The sequence below is a fragment of the Tinamus guttatus genome, unplaced genomic scaffold (genome assembly GCF_059628265.1).
Source record: "Tinamus guttatus ecotype Peru unplaced genomic scaffold, ASM5962826v1 Tinamus_guttatus_pri_ptg000023l, whole genome shotgun sequence".
NCBI classification, from domain to species: domain Eukaryota; kingdom Metazoa; phylum Chordata; class Aves; order Tinamiformes; family Tinamidae; genus Tinamus; species Tinamus guttatus.
In genome coordinates, this window is record NW_028288557.1 from 1278145 (window position 1) to 1296983 (window position 18839).

Here is an 18839-nt window from a genome sequence, read left to right on the forward strand (position 1 = left end):
ATTCAGGTTTATAAATCCAAAGCCTGAATTTCTTTCATCTTTAAATCTGAGTTAGAGTGCATCAAGGGAGGTTTATGTTACGGAATATATGTTGCTGCTAATCATATTGTTTTCCTTTTGGGGGGTTAGTGCTACATGTTCCAGAGCTGCCAGTATCTCTTCGAGTCATCCATTTTAATGTTGAAGACCAATGATGATGTAATTCAAAACAACAGTAAAAGCCAGGCAAAATACTGGTTTGTACTGGCTTCTATTGCAGGAGGAAAAAAAAAATGTAATGGCTTTTCTTTCTTCTATAACACATCCAGTTTCGGGTGCTTCCATAGGATAATGGATTCCCTGGATATTTGGCTTCCCTGAGTTTGTGGCTCAGCATATTTCCAAGTGATAACCTAATAAATACCCTTCTTGGTGTGGGGGTCACCGTTCGAGGCATATAGAGCCTTGATTAGTGTGCTATACCTTCAATACTGTTAATAAGTACTGTAGTTTTTACTTGTACTTATAAGGCGCTCTTGCTGAAGTTATTGGTACAAAACAGATGGGAGGATCCTGCTAATGGTGTGGGATTAAAATGAAGAGAAGAAAGGCTTTAAGGCCATAATATACAAACTCTGTGTAGAAAGACAAGATGAGGAACTTCCATGGTGGGAGAGCTGCTTAGTGTTTGAAGAGCATAGCCAAGAGGTTAGAAAGGTAGATAAAATGGAGGTGAAACTCAAGTGAGGAGGAGAGGGCACTTGTATATGGGGGTGCCATTCTGCAATGGGCAGGAAGATTAAGATTGCTGGGAATTTCCTCTGCATGTGTGTGGGGGGTGCGCAAATGAGAATGGCATGAGTCCACTCTGTTGAGGACAAATTTAGAGATGAGAGAGTCAAAACCTGCAGAAGTATCACGAAGAAGCTTGGCAGAAGTGGTGGTGGTAATCTGCACAATATTGTGAAGGCAAATGTAAGATTAACTGACCTCAGAAACTGAGAGCAAAGCAATTTGATGGCAGGTCATACCTGTAGTTAATGAAGAATATAGTTGGCCATGCAGAAAAAAAGAGAAATAATCGAGGAAAAAGATGCGTAATCATTATTAAGATACTCATATTAATTTATTAGGAGTGATATTTGCATTCCAACCTGTCTTGTATTAACATCGGCCCCAACATAGAGTTTCTGTTCTGCTATAACTATTGCATTCCACTTATTCCCAAATGGTTTTACGTTTAAAATAAGGAGACAGGGTCTTTAAAGTGGGACCTTTAGCGTGAAGAAGTTAGTATAGGCATTTTTTTTCAGATTTAGATTATTCACGAAATGGGAGGGGGTGCTTGTAGAAAATTGTTCCCTTTTTAGTAGCTGTGCTTATTATTTTCAAAATATTTTTCTTGAAGCTGAGGAGTGTAGACACTATAGGACAAGAAAACTAAACCATTTACTTTGGTGGCTTCCTGGGATTCTCCTTTTCAGATGTAGTGTTCTTTCCTGACCTGCCCATATTTGAGTTCTTCCATTCATTTTTCTCCGGTTCACTCTGCACCTGCTGTGGAAGATGAGTAGTTGAAAGAAAACAAAATTAAAAATATCAAGTAAGAAAAGGTGGAAGATGAACAATCCTTGACATTAACTCTCAAGCAAGTTCCCGATTGGAATGGAATTCTTACAGTTTAGAAACAGTTTCTTTTCATGCGGCCCGTGTAAAGGGTTATCTGCTGCCTAGATGAAAGTAGCACATGTGATTTTTTTTTTTTCTGGTGCTTGCATCATTTGGAGGGCGTTTTGTCTACTGATTTCCACCTGTACCACAGCAACACTTAAAAGGAGAAGGGTGCTGGATCTGAAATACTGTTGCAATATTTTACTTTAGCATTTGAACTAGAAAGACATAATATTTTGCTATTTTTTCAGTTGATGTTTTTAGCTGTAAATAGTTGCTGATATGTGCAAGTGCATGGGGTGAGAGGGGGACAAATCTTTTTACGTGTGCGTTTCAAGGGACGGCTGTGATATACTGATAATATTAGGCTGTATAATGCAATAGTTAGATGCTTCTCCCAGGAGACTGCTGTTGGCAAAATTACAAACTGATTCTTTGCCTTGTATCTCTTATCCGATCCAGATCTTACCTGCCTACCTATATATGTTGGTCCAGTACTTGGCTGCATGTCCTGGAGAGCAGGCAGCAGAGAACAGAAATAAATTGCTGCTGTCCCTTGACTGCTATTTTCTTATGCTTTGGTGGGCTGGTGGCAGTCTCCCAGTAGGACCATGTTTGAAACATCATACTCAAATATTAGAGCAAGTTCTTACTACTTTCCCCAAGCAGCTTTTCTTAAAGAATGTTTTTCCTGGGGTGTTTGAGTGAACTGGTGAATATAGCCGAGCTCTGAGGTGTGTTACAAGCTCCTGCCAACCTGAATGGGCATGATGATTTGCTCAAGTATGAGCTGTGATGTTGGATTCAGGTTAAGTACTTCAGCAATGGTTAAAGAGGCTCTACCCTCATGGTTCCCGCCGATGCACGGGGGTGATTTTTTAGTGTTTTTGAGTCTTCGGATAGAGGAGTGCTCCCATTAATGAGGAAGAGAGGAAATTACTTTTATTGATCACTTTGTTCCTTAGGTTTTGATTACACTTGTTTAAAAGCCTCAGAATTAAATCTGATCGGTCTTCCGTGTTCAACCTGCATGAGTTCTGAGGCTTCTGTGTGCAAGTGTGGGGTCCTTGGCTGCAGTTTCAAGTACTTTGGTTTAGGCCCAAAGATAGATTGCTGCTAGGTTGCTTTGCTGCAATTTTTTTGCTGAGCTATTACTTTTGGTGTGCCAGACTTAGGCTGAGGGGAAGACTCCAAGGCCCTGCTAGGGGATCTCCCTTGCTTTTTACACTGCAGACAATAACTTTGCTTGTGGAATGGGATAGGCCCCTGAAAACTTTGGTAAGAAAGGAAGAAAAAGGTGTTTTGTTAGGATTCATTGCAGATCAGTGACAAGAGATAAAAAGCAGTTCTCAAAAAGGGAAGGGAAAAGGAAAGGAATTTGATTTAAAAGAAAAAAAAATTTATTTCCTTATATGAAAATAATTTTTTCCTTATATGAAAAAATAAAATATAAATCAAACAATGACAGTGATTATTCATTATTCATCTACTTTTTTCTTTTCTCATTGCATGTGGGAAGCTTCAAGTTATGTTAGTGGAAATGATGATGTGTGGGGAGTACTTTTTTAAAGTAATCCTGCTTTAATGCTGAGATTCGTGGTGTCTGTAAGCACAGCACTACACCCATGCACTTCTGACAGGTTGGGGAAGCTTCTGAGTAATTTCAAGCACAGCTTTTTGGTTTGGTAAAGGTATTTCAGGGAGGAACAGCATAGCTGAGAAGTATGTTGGTGTTTTTGCACTTGGGCCTCTGTCAGGGGACTCCATCTCATCTCTGATCATCGACCTTCTTCCCCCTTTTCTTTTTCATGATGAAAGCTTTTAAATGCTGGGAAATTATTTTAATATATTTGTTCATATTTCCTTCTTTCATTATTTGATTTTCAATAGCAAATTTGTATTGTTTGGAGAACTTCTGGCTGATGATAGATTGATGTGCTACAAGACACAAGGGGCAGGGGGAAGAAAGGAAAAGGTAGTTCATTTAAACGCATCTTTTTTGTGGGCATAGAATTGTGAGTTTTACTTTTCAATGCTGTAATGTTAACATGTTTTCTGGTGCAGCCACAGATGCCCGTGTATGTCATTTACCTCTGCTAGCAGTTGGCTGACTTAATTGCTTTTGTGAAACCCTTAGAAATTGCTCAGTGATGCTTCAGCTCTGTGGATCATTGAAAACCACAAGGATTCAGATAAGTTCAGGCTCACAGATCATTAGTTATGATCAGTGTGATGAAATCAGTGTAAAAAAAAAAAAAGGCATTATTATAAGGTATCTTTCTTTCCTAATGTAAATCCTCCTCATGTGATGCATCAATGCTTTTCTTTTTTTCTCCTGATTTTGTTTTTTAATCAGTTAGAAAACGATTGTAGGGTGAAAACTGGGCTCCATCTGAAGTTGGGTCCATATGCTTCATTTTGCCTGGGGGTTTCTGGCAGTGATATCCAGCTGATTGCCATTAATCAGAATTTTGTTTTACATTGGTACATTTTAGTTTATTTTCTTAGAAAAGTCCATGCATTCATTGATATGACCATTAAAATGTGTTTTGCTTTAACTAAGCACTGGGTGCTATTCCATGTATTAGATTGGGTGCTATTTTCTGCATGCTTGTAAGATCTATTGTGCTAAGGTATGGTTTAAGTAATGTGCTGTATTGCTTATATCTGATTTATAAAGCAGTACCATTTTGCTTGCTAAATAGGGCTTAGGGCTGCAGAATACTTAATTCTTAAAGATTAAAATACGTTTAGGTAGCAGCGCTGACTATTGTGTTTTTTTAATAAAATTTAATGTAAATAGAAATACATTTTAACTTAATAAAATTGTATTTGTCTTCATTCTTGTTCTCTCCTGAGTTCTTGCCTGAATATAAGCATATATGTATACACATATGTATTTTACTTAATTGCATAGCTCCATACTTAGTAGCCATAATACTATTTTAAATGAGACCTATATGAGTATTTTTTCAGAACATATTCTATTACTGTCTAGTTTTTGACATATTGTGACTTATCAGAAAGACAAATAATATATTTAAATATTAGAGTTTATAAAACAGTAGTAATCTTGATAGCTCAGCAAGAGATGTGTGTATTTAGATGGTAACCTTCACCTGTCTGATAAGTTGAACACTGTTGTGTGTGTCTTAATTTATACTTTTCTACTAACAATCCTGTCTTTTTCACATTGGAAGGCTTTTTGTGGTTTAAATTGTCACAGGAGCAATGGTCTCCACTGTTTGCAACAACTCACTGCTGATATTGTCAGAGTATATTATGTAGAAAGAGTTATGCATATTATGTATAAAGAGTTCCAGCAACATAGCTCTTACTTTGACAGTCTTTTGGCTTCTCATTCCTTTAGGTTTTTGTCGTTCTTGTCCTTTTTTTGAGGGAATCACAACGAAGCTGAAAAATAGCCATTCTTACGAGAGGTGCTGTATCACTTCCCTGGTCCAGCCACTGACGTACAATTGCACTGGGTTCCTAGTAAACTTTTTGCAACACAAACCTTCAGATTTCAGTCCCGCTTTGAGCTCAAGGGAGACTTTCATCTACTTATGCAAATTCAATGTGAAATTTAATCCTCAGATCTGATTCTAAGGGCTGAAGTCTTTTATTTTTATAGTCATAGTAACTCTGCCACTGCCATATGCACATGCTTTCTTTTTTTTTTTTTTTCTGTCTTTGTTTTTTTTTTCCTTTTTCCCCTCCAGAACAGTGAAACAGAACTAACTATAAATATGAATCAGGTCCTTTGGCTTCAGACTTTTTTACGACTTCCTGTTCTTTTTTTGTCAACATCTGTGCCTGTGTTTAATTAGGGTATTCTTTATATCTGTCAAAATAAGACTTAGTTGTCATAAAGCTTATGCTTCTTATTTTTATTTTAGCAGCTGTTAAAACATTTCTTTAATTGTTTTATAGGCAAATTTAGAAAACAAACCAGTAAATGGCCGCAGACCAGAACTCATGGAATGCAGTATATGTGGTCATGGTGAAAAATACAGGGTGAAACCAAACCAAACACTACCCCTCGAAAATGCACAGTGTAAGGAGAAAGAAAGAATGACAGGCTTAGAAGCAGAGAATTGGGCACATAATGAGAAGTCATCTTTTGGTGTCCATGTCAACGGAGACATCCATGGAACTGTGACAGGGAGCGAACACTTGAAAAGCACTGGAGAAAGTGAAAGAGCAGTCTCCCCCAGTCAGGTAACTGAGCCAAAAAAGTCACTTGCACAAGCCATCAGAAATGGCATAAAAACCCTACATTATTCACCGCCAGAATCAGTTGTTTCCCTGAAAAAAGTACCTGCAGAGGAAAGAGCAGATTTGACGAGCAACTCCCATACACATTGGACGAAAGCTGCTAATCTGAATGACATTGTAAATACTCTGACAACTGGTGTTAGTTGTGTTCATGCAGAAAAGCAAGGAAATGTTTTCATGAAAGAGAAAAACTGCGCTTGTGTGGTCCTTCACGATTCTGATAAGTCTGTTTTGCAAACTGGCTCCATTTCGGATCTGCAGGGAAGTTTGTGTTGTCCTCCACTGCCTGAAGAGGAAGCCCCTGCAGAGAAGGATGGCATTAAAATACCCAATCAAGAGATAAAGCAGGAGAATCCTTCATTCCAGCCCACTTTCCTGTCCCTGATTAAAAACAGAAATTTAACCGTTGAGCAGGTTGTAGCTATTGAAGCTTTAACACAGTTGTCTGAAGCCCCTTTAGAAACTTCACCGATTAAAACCAAAAGTACAGAATATATAGAAGAAACAGCTTCCAGCTTGCCCCAGAGTTACAGAAGAGATATTTCATCCTCCTTTACCTCGCCTACATTGAAGGAAATCAAAGACACTTACTTGCAGAATGAGCAGCAGCTCTTGTCTCACTGTGCGGCCTCACAGAAACAGCTCCCTAACAAGGCAGTGTTGTACAACGGGCAAAGTTTGACTGCTGACTTGCATGATAAACCTGCCACTCTGGCTGGTGAGATGTATAAATTACACTTATCCTCACAGGATACCAAAACCTTGGCTGGTGTAACATCTAATGCAAAACCATTTTGGGGCCATACTACCAAGAGTAATTTTATGTATGATCAAGTGACACTTGCCCGGTATTGCAATGCTTCATTCAATGTCCAACAAAGCAGTAACAACTTGGAAATTCTTGCCCAGTTAGAGCAAAAACCAACCTGCAATGACTTGAACTTGAAAACTAGCTCTTTAATGAAAGAAGGAGGAATTCACAGCCAGGATGAAGAGGATGTAGCTACTCAACTAACTCAACTTGCAGCATTAATTGAATCAAACAAGACAAATCCAGAGCAGAAGAACGACATTAAGGCATCGCTGCTCAATCTAATATCACATGAGAGGCAGCCAAAACAGAACCAAGATCAGTGCCTGTTGCAGAAAAAAGAAACCGTATTTCTTCGGCATAATTATAGTTCCTTACTTTTAAAGCAGAAGCAAGCAGCAAATAAAAAAGGAAATGCTGTGCCATGGAAACCGAGGCACAAAAAGAAGCCTCAGGAATCACGCTATCAACAAAATAATCCAAACCAGCTTGAGCTGCTGCCATGCCAGCATAGTGAGTTACGGGACGTTTGGATATCATCAAAGCTGCACCGGCTTGGTCATACCATGCCACAGGACTCCAGAATATCTGCATCAGAAAAGAAATCTCCAAGAACCAAAGTACAGAAAGCACTGAATTCGAGTACTTTATCACAAGAAAAAACAAGATTATTTCTCCCACAAACTCAGATAAAGTTCCACAGATGTTTACCTGAGGTATCACAGGAGAAAAAAGACAGGCCATATGGCTGCGAAGTGCTGAATGAGCAGATCAAAGCTGCAGGCTCTGGTGACCCTCTACATCTTGATCCCCTGAAAAATAATGTTATTACAAGTAACCAGTACAGCGACCTGCCCTCCCGTAATCCTGTGGCCATTTCACAGTTGAAAACGGCATCCTTATTAAACAGACCAAGTGAAAACGTGCAAATGTTTACAGAAAAAAGTAATTCTCAGGTACAGCAAGCAGCAAATGGTGGTCAGACACATCCCTTGCCTCAGCCTAACCTCAGAGCGAACGAAATGCGGAACGACGACAAATCCTGTTTGCAGCGGGATGCCCTGGAGCGAGTAGATGCCAAGTCCCATCCACGACCTGTTCCCTGTGGTGGGGCCCGTATGCCGGGTGCCGCAGAAGCTCTCAGGAGTATTGAGTGTGCAGGGGAAGTGACCGTTCTGACAGCGACAAGTTTTGGTACGGACCAGCCGCAGAGCACGGGGGACTCGGGGTGCTCGCCAGCCAAGAACACGCTCAGCAGTTTTCTTGAGTCACCTATGAAGTTTCTTGACACCCCTACCAAAAATTTAATAGATACACCTACGAAAAAAGGACAGTCTGAATTGCCAGCTTGTGACTGTGTCGGTAAGTCCTTTTGCTAACTTTTGCACTCACCTTTCAAATGGGTTCGTGTTTGCGTTGCTGCATTTACTGTGAGGAATTGCACTTGGCAGTTACTCTGCCATTGCAAAGGCTGAGTGTTTTGCTCTTAGAAAGTGGGAGAAGGGGAGGAAACTCCCCTCCCCCTTTCTGTAATTGTTTGGAGGCCTTTGGGCATGCAGCGTACATCAGATCTTAATATCTTTGGCCTTGCAACTAGTATGGTTAAATGTGAGTAAAAGAAAAGGAACTTTTCTACTTGTTTTCTCATCACTGGCTTGCGCTTCATGTGAATTTATCTGCAGTGTATCAAATTATGATTTTCAAGGTTTAGAAGTAATTTTTGCTTGAGATGTACTGGGCAGATCTCCAGTACCTTTTCCATGTTGCCTAAATTAAATACTGTTAGACAAGGAGAAGGGCAGAGTTGTGGGCCATCTTGTTAGTGTCAGCGCTGGTCCTGGGGAGCGATGTGATTTAGCCTTGAATCAGTACCTGTCAAAGGCTTTTAGGTGTCTCTCATTTGCAGAGATGAGAGGTGAGGTGGAGTTCAGGTGACAGTTAGAGATGTAATAACACTCGATCGGGGACGGAATGTCAGACCAAACTCAGAGTTTGAAATTTTGCAAATACATCTTATTTGATGGTGTTGGACATGATTTATTTTCAGTCTGTCAAAGCAGAGATAGAAAAACAAGTCAGACACTGAACAAGTAAATATTACATAGGCAGATTTCTTGCTCCTTGCTGTTTTGTAGTGTATGTCCACAGGTTAAATGTTTGCTTCCATTCTCCCTTTTCCCTACTCACAAAGCATTGGGCGCTTACCCAGCTAATGTGTACCTGACCCGATAGTGAACATGGCTAAAGAAAGCAAAAGATTAATATGATTAGGATTACTTTACAATAGCAGGAATACCCATTACCATATTAACAGGAGTTATTTCAGATATGAAATAATTTTTATATCGCTTTAAGGAGAAAAGTTTATCAATGTATTATTTGTTACATTTAGGTTAACTTTTTGTATTTAATTTGGGGGATGCTTCTGTAAAGCTCTTAAGGTACTTTTAATGGTGTAAATTTTTACATGTGCAAACCTAATTTTCTCAACTTGTTTACAGAGCAAATTATAGAGAAAGATGAAGGTCCATATTATACACACCTTGGGACAGGACCAACTGTTGCTGCTGTGAGAGAAATAATGGAGAACAGGTGAGGAAAATTCAGCATTTAATGCCCACAGTATTTTTAAGTGTACCTGTCAACTCAGGTGCAATGTTTGGCTTTGCTTTTTCAAACTTTTTGCTGTACTTATTTGTAAAGCATTTTTCTGCCCAGATATGCATGAGGTGAACACTGTCATTCCTGTTCCAAACTCTGTTGTCCTGTCTGAGCTCCAGCAGCTTTAGGGTACAGCTTCAGCAGGTGCAGTGTGCTCTTAGGTGCTGTTGAAGTTGGTATGAATGACAGAGAAGCACTTCGCAGGATTGGGTTCTCCAGTGTCCTGCATGTAACCAGCTGGGGCAAACTGCACAGAAAGGGCACATTTGTGACTTAAGTCTACTAGGATTTATATGAAGATGTAAATCCTGTTTCTGTTCTGCTCTTAGTAAAACAAAAATAAAAGTTATTCTTGTTTTATTGAAAGTGTTCCCTGTTCTAAAATGGTCTGCAGCAGTTTTAGTTGTACTCATGAATTTTTTTTTAATGCAGGTATGGAGCAAAAGGAAGCGCTGTAAGAATAGAGGTAGTGGTTTATACAGGAAAGGAAGGAAAGAGCTCTCAGGGGTGTCCAATTGCCAAGTGGGTAAGTTTTTATGTTACAGCAGTAAAATTGTTTTGTGTGGCTCTTAAATTTCAAGTAATGCATAGCCTTTATGGTGTGGTCTGTGATGAAAGTGTGTTCTACAAGGCTGCCCGATAGGTGTAGGAAAGGAGAGCATTTTTACGCTGTGGTACTACATGATGTGCTGTAGTTCAAATGTGAGAGTGAAAGAAAGGTGCTTAGCAGAGCTCACAGAAATGACAAAATGAAGGGTAAGAGGCTCCGAACAGTGTGTCAGCGTTGCCATGTCATATGAACTAAGTTACTAAGAAGCATGAAATAGAGGAAAGAAGGTATGATTGCCTGGGAGAACTGAGTAACAGGGCAGTAACATTTTTCATACCCTCCTCAATTGCATGAACTCATGAAGAAAAGTGTGATGGAAGCTCAATCCTAAATCCCATGGAATTAATTATTATCATTGATGAATTGAACTCAGTATTCAGGAATGTAGGTGTTACAGTGACAGTTTTTGCTGGTCTGTCTCATTGCTTCACAGGAGGCAGGAAATGAGACAAGCTCCAGGAAAGAGTTTGAAAGAAATTGTTTGTCCTTATATTTTACTGAAACCAGGAAAAAAAATGAAAAATAAGGAGGTAAAAGTAGATAGAAAATCATGTAAATTGAGTTTGGAGAATTAAAAGAATTTTTTTGACATATAGGAATTTCAAACTTAACTGAAAATTTCGTGAAGATAATGCACAGTGCATAGGCTAGTGTTTGTACCTCTGTAGCAAAAATAAGGTTATTGTACATTGTAAGTAAATGGTATTGCATGTTAAATATTTACTACTTTTATGTTTATAATAGTCAGAATGTGCTTTTCATACTCAGAACATAAACTAGTCCTTAGAAAGGAAACCTGTATGTGCATGTTGATACAGATATTTTTAATAACACACTGGTATCCAGGAAAAAATGATAGTAGAACAAATTTCATAAACGGATAGCTCGATGGAATGATTTTTCTAACCATTTCAACCAAGTAAACATTCGTTTTTAACAAGGACAGTAGTTAAAAATCTTAGATTAGAAACTCTTAACCTCTTAACTCTTTTTTTTTTTCCTCTTCCCATTACAGTATACTAACTTTTGTGTAAAACAGCAATGACAGATTTTGTTGTATACCCGAGTGGCTTTTGGTGTCCTACATGTATGTACAGTGCAGCAACCAGAAAGCACTAGGATGCACAGAGAAAAGACTTTTATTGTATGAGACCTGCAGTCCAGTTAGATTTTCTTCAATTTCTATGTTTAAAGGGTTGTAGAGAGTACCTTTTAGTGATAATTTAACAAAGTTTCAATCTTGTATTACGCAGCAGTGACTTCTTTTGTGTGCAAGTTCAGCCCTGAAGACAATGCATAGTTTTCCAAGTGTGTTAACTGTTACTGTGTGACTGTTCAGTACAACAGAGGGAAGGAAATCACAGAAATCTCTGTAGAACTGTTTCATCTCTATAAAATCCACATTTTTGGTTCATATGCTTAGTGTGTGAGTTAATTTTTCATTGGCAATGCTAATTTTAATTCTTAAAGTGGAGCATATTTGGGTTTTGGCTATGACCAAAGAAACATAATTGTGAAATTTATTTTAAAACATATGGAAAAGGTTTGCTGTGCTCTCTGATAATTGCAGTCACAAGGCTCTGTCAGATGCACAGATACTTTCCCTTCCCCATTTGCAGTGTGCCTTGGGACAGGCTCATCTCTGCTCTGCAGATGGTCAAATTTTTGCCCCTAGGGCTGTCGAGAGATTTGCTGGCGAGAGCACTATGATGGAGCAAATGTGATGAGAAAGGATTGCATTTATTTATCTGTCATAGTTAACTGGTTTCCCCAATTTGCCCTATTTCCACTAGTTAGTTTGTTCTTTTGTCATTTCATTAGGAAGCAGTTTAGTATCAAAAGAGGCTTTGTAAAATATTTATGTTCATACATTCTTCCATTAGTGACTGCATTTCATAACTCTGATTTTCTCTTAAATTATTTTTATTGAAATGGCTGCAAGCATGTGCCTGGTGTATTAAATATTTGCCCAGACAGACTGCTTTCCCTAAAGGGTGCTGACATTTCTTCCTTCAGTTTTCAGGGCGCCACAACTTCCAAAGAATTTCCCTTTCATTTCTCTTTTGAGAATATAAGAGGTGTTTTTTGAGAGTATATAATATTTTGGGGTGATTTTCTTGTTCCTCTAGATGTGAACAACTATGCTCCTATTAACTGAGTTTAAATGGCATCACTAAATACTACCCAGGATTTGAAACTTTATCCTTATTGTATCTGTGCGCATTAGTTTGACACTCGCATGAGCTGAACTGTTTCCAGTCAAGATGAACTTGTTATTTTGTACTATTTTTCAGACTATTTTCAATAGCCTCTTTGTTTCACCTCTCTTTACACATCAGAACTGCTGTCTCATCTACAGTCTTCTGCTGCAGAATCATGACTTTGCCTGAGACTTTAGATGTGTGGCTATCTGTGTAGGTGCTAACTGTAGTTTTAGGCAATAATTTACCATTCTGCAATATCTTTCTGGGTAGGTGCACTGTCATTTTTGTTTATATTTCTTGAGTCCCCCCCCACCACTCTGAAGTATATAAGATTTCTATGTAATAAGATTTTTGTGATTTTTTTTTTTAAATAAAAAATATATAATGCTGGCCTGTCAATCCTCATTAGTAACTGATTCATGTAACAGAAAAGTTTCAGATTTCTGAGCATCCCCTATAGCCAGCCAGTCATAAGTGACTTATTTCAGTCCCATTGTTGTATCCCGACTTCACCTGATAAGGAAAATGGCCCTTTTTGCTGCTCTCAAGAGTCTGATGGTAAACAAAGATTACCTGGATAAATTCATGTGAAATGCTTTGTGCTCTTATGTTATCTCTCAGTTGTTCATAAAGAGCTCACTCTAGGCATCCCTCTATTTCCCTGAAGTGAAACCTCTATACCCATCACCACGTCTGCCAGCTGACCTGGTAGGTAGGTGCCAGGTCTTCAAACTTAGGGATTAAACCTGTTTCCTGTTGGTTCCTTCTGCTGGTTTCAGTGGACATTGCCTTAGGCCAGTTAAGTTAATGTTGTTATCAGTTGTCTCCAGAGTTGAAATGTAATTTTTAAGGCTGCGTCCTCCTCCTGAGCAAACAGCAAGATAAGAGCAGATAAGTGCAGCCTGGCCAGTGTGGGGGTCCTCCCACCCACGTCCTGTCTCCAGGACTGACCCACCAGTGCAGCAGGAAGATGTAAGAGCTGAGCAGTTGCCTCCCTGAGGACTCCTGCTGTTCCCAGCAATTCCCAGCTGTGTGGCTGCCTGTGCTGGAGGTGGCTTGACTGCTCTTCAGAAGTGTTGTCATCTTCCCTTTCCTGCCCTTATCGGTATCTTTTCCTAGTCTGTTATGTCTCTGTATTGAGGAATTACTACCTCATACAGTAATGCAGTTATGAAGTAGACAAGCAGCATAGTAATGTTTTCAGTCTTGTGTTTCTTTCCCAGTAACTCCTAGAAGTTGCTTCCCTTCTTTCTTTATGCCAAATTCTCATCCCTGCCTGGTAATGGTCAGCTCAGAGTCCATCTCTGTGTGAAGATGGGAGTTTTCTCCACGTTTAGTAGAGTAGATCTATCTACAGCGGATTTTCTCTGCCCTTTTCCCACTGCCCAGCAGTGTGAACTCTTTCATTGTTTGCAGATTGCACTCGTCTTCACTGCTCTGAATTACTTAGCATAATCAAAAAATGTTGTCGTCCTGTTGTTTATCCTTAGGAAACATGTGAGGAGCCTGAGCAGTTCTACAGAGCTGCAGCAGGGACACACCAGCCTCTTGTTTCATGTCTTATCACCAGTTTTTCACATGTGGTTTTGTTTTGTTTAGGATGAGGCCTTTTACCCCCCTCCCCAAGCCTTTAGTGAGGGACCTTCCAGAATGGCTGTTGGAGATCCAGAAAGACCTGCTGTCTCCAAGCCCTGCTTTTATACCTGGATGGTCCAAAATCTGAGAGCTGATGCTCTCAGGTGACGCTAATCTGTTTGAAAAATTTAGTATTAAGGATTTTCTTAATGCCTTTTACAAACTGTTTCTCAGACTCTTTTTTCTTTGTTTTGAATTGTCTGCTTTACTGAGCTTTGGAGTTGAGTCTTGTATTTTGTCCTCATTTTTGCTGTATGGATTTCATGTTCATTAAAAAACAAACAAACCAAAAAAAAAAAACAAATAAAACAAAACAACAACAAAAAAACTCCCCTACCTGTGATGCAATTTGCTCATTTGTATATGCACAACACTGCTTCCTGTAGCAATCTGAAAATGGTGTTGGCAGATAATTCTTGTAAAACACCCCAAGAGCATTGCTGTGCAAACAGTGAAGTAACTTTGTGGATTTGTTACTGAGGGTAATCATTCTGTGCTGCCTCATTTGCTGGGGTCTGCCAGCACTCCTGAGAAGAGTGAGTTTCGGGATGTGGAATTTCTTTCCATTTTAATGTATCTTGGACATGTTGAGAATAAAGGATGTAACATTTTTTCAAGAGCAGAAGGAATTTCATGTAGACTAATGAGTAGGCAGGATGAATGAGCTAGGGAAAAGAAGGGCAGCCACCTGTGCTACATACGGGAGCGTTTCTGCTGCTGTCGCTGCTACGCAGCATTGCCTGCAAAAGCAGCCGGCATCAGCAGCAGCCCTGGGCCTCTCCCTTTGCGCAGGTTCTTATGGAACTGCACGGCAGCTCATCACCTGCTCCTGTGGGGGACGGAGGCAGCAGAGGCAGGATAAATGGGAGAAATTAGCTGAAAATTTGCTTGTCAAAAATACGGAGGTAAACTATTTTAAACAAGTCACTTGTTTCTGGAAATTTTAATGAGCAGCTGGGATAAGTTCTCATTTTAGATGCATCTACTCATATCCCGCATGGGAAGCACTGCTATTTTGATGGAGAAATTCAGAATGGGCTAAAAGGAGTTGACCCAGTGGAACCACTGGGAGAAGAGATAAGCCTAAAAAAGATCTGTTTGTTGGTTCCTTTTTTTTTTTTTTTTTGGCCCAGTAATAGATAACATTCTTGTATTTCATTCACAATTAAAATTTTGTGATTATTTGTTCGAAGTGTCTGGTTTATATCATATTAAAGTTAACACATCTATTCTAGTGATCCTAAATTGGAAAGGAATTTCCCATCCATATGGTAATTCAGCATCTGGTATGCTGAGCTCCTGCAGTCTGACTCTTAGCACCTTGCATAAGTCATGTACGTGCTAATTTAGATAGACTGGCTTATGTTTAGGGACATCAAGTAATTTTTATTCACAGTAAACTTATTCCTTGTTCCAGAGCTCCTGCCAAGGGTTGAGACAGTTGCTTCAACAATCTAAAAGAAATAATTCAAGTAAGTAGAATTCAAGTGTTTGGACAGCTGAAATAGATTTTATTGATAGCATAACTCTACTGATGCTGTTCAATACCTTCAAAATGATTTGGATAAAGGTGGGAAACCCTGAGGTGAGAAAGTGCTGATGACACCGAGTTGTTCAGGACATTGACGACAGTGGCCAGTTACTGTGAGCTGCAGTAGGAACTGGTAATCCAGAATGAATGGTCAGTAGACAGGTGAATTTGTGGTCAGTGTGAAGGCAGGCAGATGTGGGAGTGCTGTACATCTCTACACTGCTATGGGCAGCGGGCGGAGTGCTGCTGCTTGGGGAATGACACTTCACTAGCCATCAGCTCCAGAGCTCCGTGGTGGTGGGAACAGCAAATACTGGTAAGAAGGGCTAACATGGAAGGAGGAACAAAACAAACAAGCGGATCGCTGAGCGTGTCACGCATGCTGCTCCCAAAGCTCGAGTGCTGCCTGCAGTCCGAGTCCCCCAGCTCGGGAGCGCGGCACAAGCGGAAAGGTGCAGGGGCAGTGCCCAGCATGCCAGGGAGGGAGCGCGGGGAGGCAGGGTCACTAAACCCACGAGTGCTGCACAGCTGTGAGCAGCAGCCTCGCATGCTCAGCCAAAGCAACAGGGCACCAGGCCGGGGGGAGCTCAGCAGGAGCAAAAGGTGGTGGGTTTGGAGAAGTGCCGCCTATACCTCTGCATCCTTCTTACTCCTGCGGCAGGACTAAGCAGTCTGCTCATCTGACCTGCTCCAGTTCTTAGACCCTTTGAACTGAGTCACAACGAGATACAGCAAACTAGCCTCAAGAATTGCTGTCATCATCCAGTTTTGTGGCTGTGATTTCCTTGTGCATGGGAGAGTGGAAAACTCAGTTTTCCTATTGCTTATTCCATAATTAGTTGGAATAAATTGCTGGAACAAATTCTGCTTATGACACCTCTTTATTAGACCAATTTTCTTAACAAAAGCAGGAGCCAAAAAGTGAAGTGTGTTTATTTTTACCTTTGTGGCTTGCAGAAAGACAGGTTTAGCTGTGCTCTGTGCACCTGTCCTCTCTGGCAGGCTGTGGGCTCACCCCGTAGACTTGTGTATGTTGACTGACTGCCACTCCACAATATCTGGTGTAGCCAACAGAAGAAAAGGTGGTTTCCCATTGGAGGTAATGCACAAATGGGAACATGTGGGTAGCCTCCATAATTCACAACAGACACGGTACAGAAAGTGGTAGGAGAGGGCACAGGAGCGATGTACACAAAATTGTTTTGAAAACAACCCAAGTAACTGAGCACCCTCCTCGAATCAGTGCCGTACCAGTTTGGTGCTGGATTAGCCCGAGTCCTGATATGTATGTACATAAAAAGGATATTTGGAAGGAGGGGGTTTGTCCTGGTGCCCTAGATGTGGTTATGTTAGTGCAGAGGTGAAGGAGTGAGCAGCCTGTAGCTTCATGCCCAGCTGCAGGTTAAGTGACTTCAGTGGTGATGTGCCCTTACCTGCAAAAAGGTTGTCATATAAAGTTTAAAAATGTTACTTAATGTATTACGAACTTCTTAAACGCCTGTTCTGATGATTATGTTATCAGAACAGATTTCTTTGGTGGGGGAAAAAAAAAGAGGATTGTTTTATTTTTTTTTTTTCCATTATAAAAAGCTAGCTTTAGAATTTTACCAACTATCTTTCTATTTTTTTTTTTGTTCTTCTTTTGGGGACCATTACTGAACAAACTGAAGTATTAGATTATCTGCATTGTCATTTTTGCTAACTATAGCATAGAAATCATGAGTCGTATCGATAAGCTGGGAGATGGATTTTTGCTACTGATTAGTGCTTTTGTCTGTAGTCAGAAAAACAAATCTAGTTTTATTTGTTGTATAGTAGTAGTGTAGTATTTTGCACCTTACTGTTTCATAGGTAAACAATGAGCGCACTGAGATCTGTGGCTACAACTTCCAATATCACGTGTGTTTGCATTTTAAGTTATTGCATGAGGAACTGATTCATAAATGTACAAGTATTGTAGTCATGGCAGCTATACCAGTATATTAATTTCACTTGCCTACTGACAAGGACCTTGGTTGTATCAAATGCATGCCAAGGAGAAAAAAAAAAAAAAAAAAAAAAAGCCGAAAAGAACTGCCCTGTGGACTGGGACTCCGTGCACACCTCTCTCTTGATGACTACTGTAAGGTCACGTTGCTATTATATAATTTTCACACAAGTATGGTGTTTTCCAGCAGGTAGTTGGTGCGGGTGAGTGGTCATCAGTGAGAAGTGGTTTGGGGTTCCTTAAGAGTTAACAGATTCTGTAATTATCCCCAATCATTCCAAGCTGCAGTAAGTGTAGTGGAAATTAATCACTGACTTCTCAACTAAATAAAAAGAGCACTCCAAGAAATGATCTGTCAAGAAAAACTGTTCTAGCCTCATTGCTTAGAGAAATAATAAGAAATCCGGTCTGTAAGCACACTGTATAAAACCTTGATACACAGTGGATAGTTTCTTATTTTTTCTTAGCTTTCTTAGTTTTCTGTTTTCTTTGGTTTTCAGATAACTACAAGTCTAGTAAGAAAGGCAAGGATAGTCCTTTTTCTTTAACTTTAATAACAATTAATTATAGAGTTCAAAAACTCATTTGATAGTGCAGGCAGTAGAAAATAAATGATAAATTACAAAATTAATAGAACTGCGTCAGTATAGCATGAACAAGAGTAAATAAATACAGCAAGGAATTTGGTGGCAATTCTCCACATTAGAAGAGCTGTTAAATTGTAGAGAACCATGTGGCGTTTCCATTTGCATGTTAGTTTATAGGAAACTGTAAATTCTTCTCTGTTTGTCAGTTTTCCAGCATCTTCCCAGTTCAGAAAGAGATGAGAGTTCACAAAGGACAACTTGTTTTTATATAGAGAAACTAAGAGGTACTAGATTTCTATAAAGAAAATGTGAAGTCTGGGAAACAAAGAGAAAAAGAGATTAAAAGCATCACCCCTGGTGCAGAGTAACAACATTAAATTCCTCTTTCTCTGGGCTAAAGGGACTGTGCTGCCTAAAGAATGTAAAACTCACACAGACATGAATAATCTGTATTGTGCATCAACCATAATAGGTTTTCTTTAAACCTCACTCAAATGGAAATGAGTAGCATTATTTTTCTTTCTTTATAGAAAATACTATACTGGTTAGTCAGTCACAACCAAGACTCCATTTGTGGAAAGGCGTCTCAGAAGCTTTTACTTGTTTTCTCATTAAGTTTAAGGCTTTTTGTAAAAAACTGTAAAAGAGCGATACTTTCTCTCTTGATAAAAATTAACTCAAAGCTTTCTTCTTCCTGCAAAGTCTGCACAGATTCTCACTGAAACTGTTGCTCTGTTGAAAATCTTTTCACTTGTAGATTAATTGCGAGGGTGCTGTGCTCCCTGCTTTTAATTAGCTCAAGTAACGTGGATACTCAGAGCTGACAAGGCCAGGAGCTGCGTGTGACAGATAGCCGCGTGCCTGGCAACAGGGCACTTGGACAGC

At 39.7% G+C, this 18839-nt stretch overlaps 1 protein-coding gene across 1 annotated transcript in view; it reads left to right on the top strand.

The window, feature by feature from the left end:
* Positions 1-18839, top strand: part of TET1 (tet methylcytosine dioxygenase 1) — a 49893-nt gene that overhangs the window by 15921 nt on the left and 15133 nt on the right. The window contains exons 3-5 of the mRNA XM_088525088.1: positions 5584-8101; positions 9241-9331; positions 9833-9926. Of these exons, the coding sequence (XP_088381214.1) occupies positions 5584-8101; positions 9241-9331; positions 9833-9926 (2703 nt within the window). The remainder of the gene's footprint in view (positions 1-5583; positions 8102-9240; positions 9332-9832; positions 9927-18839) is intronic.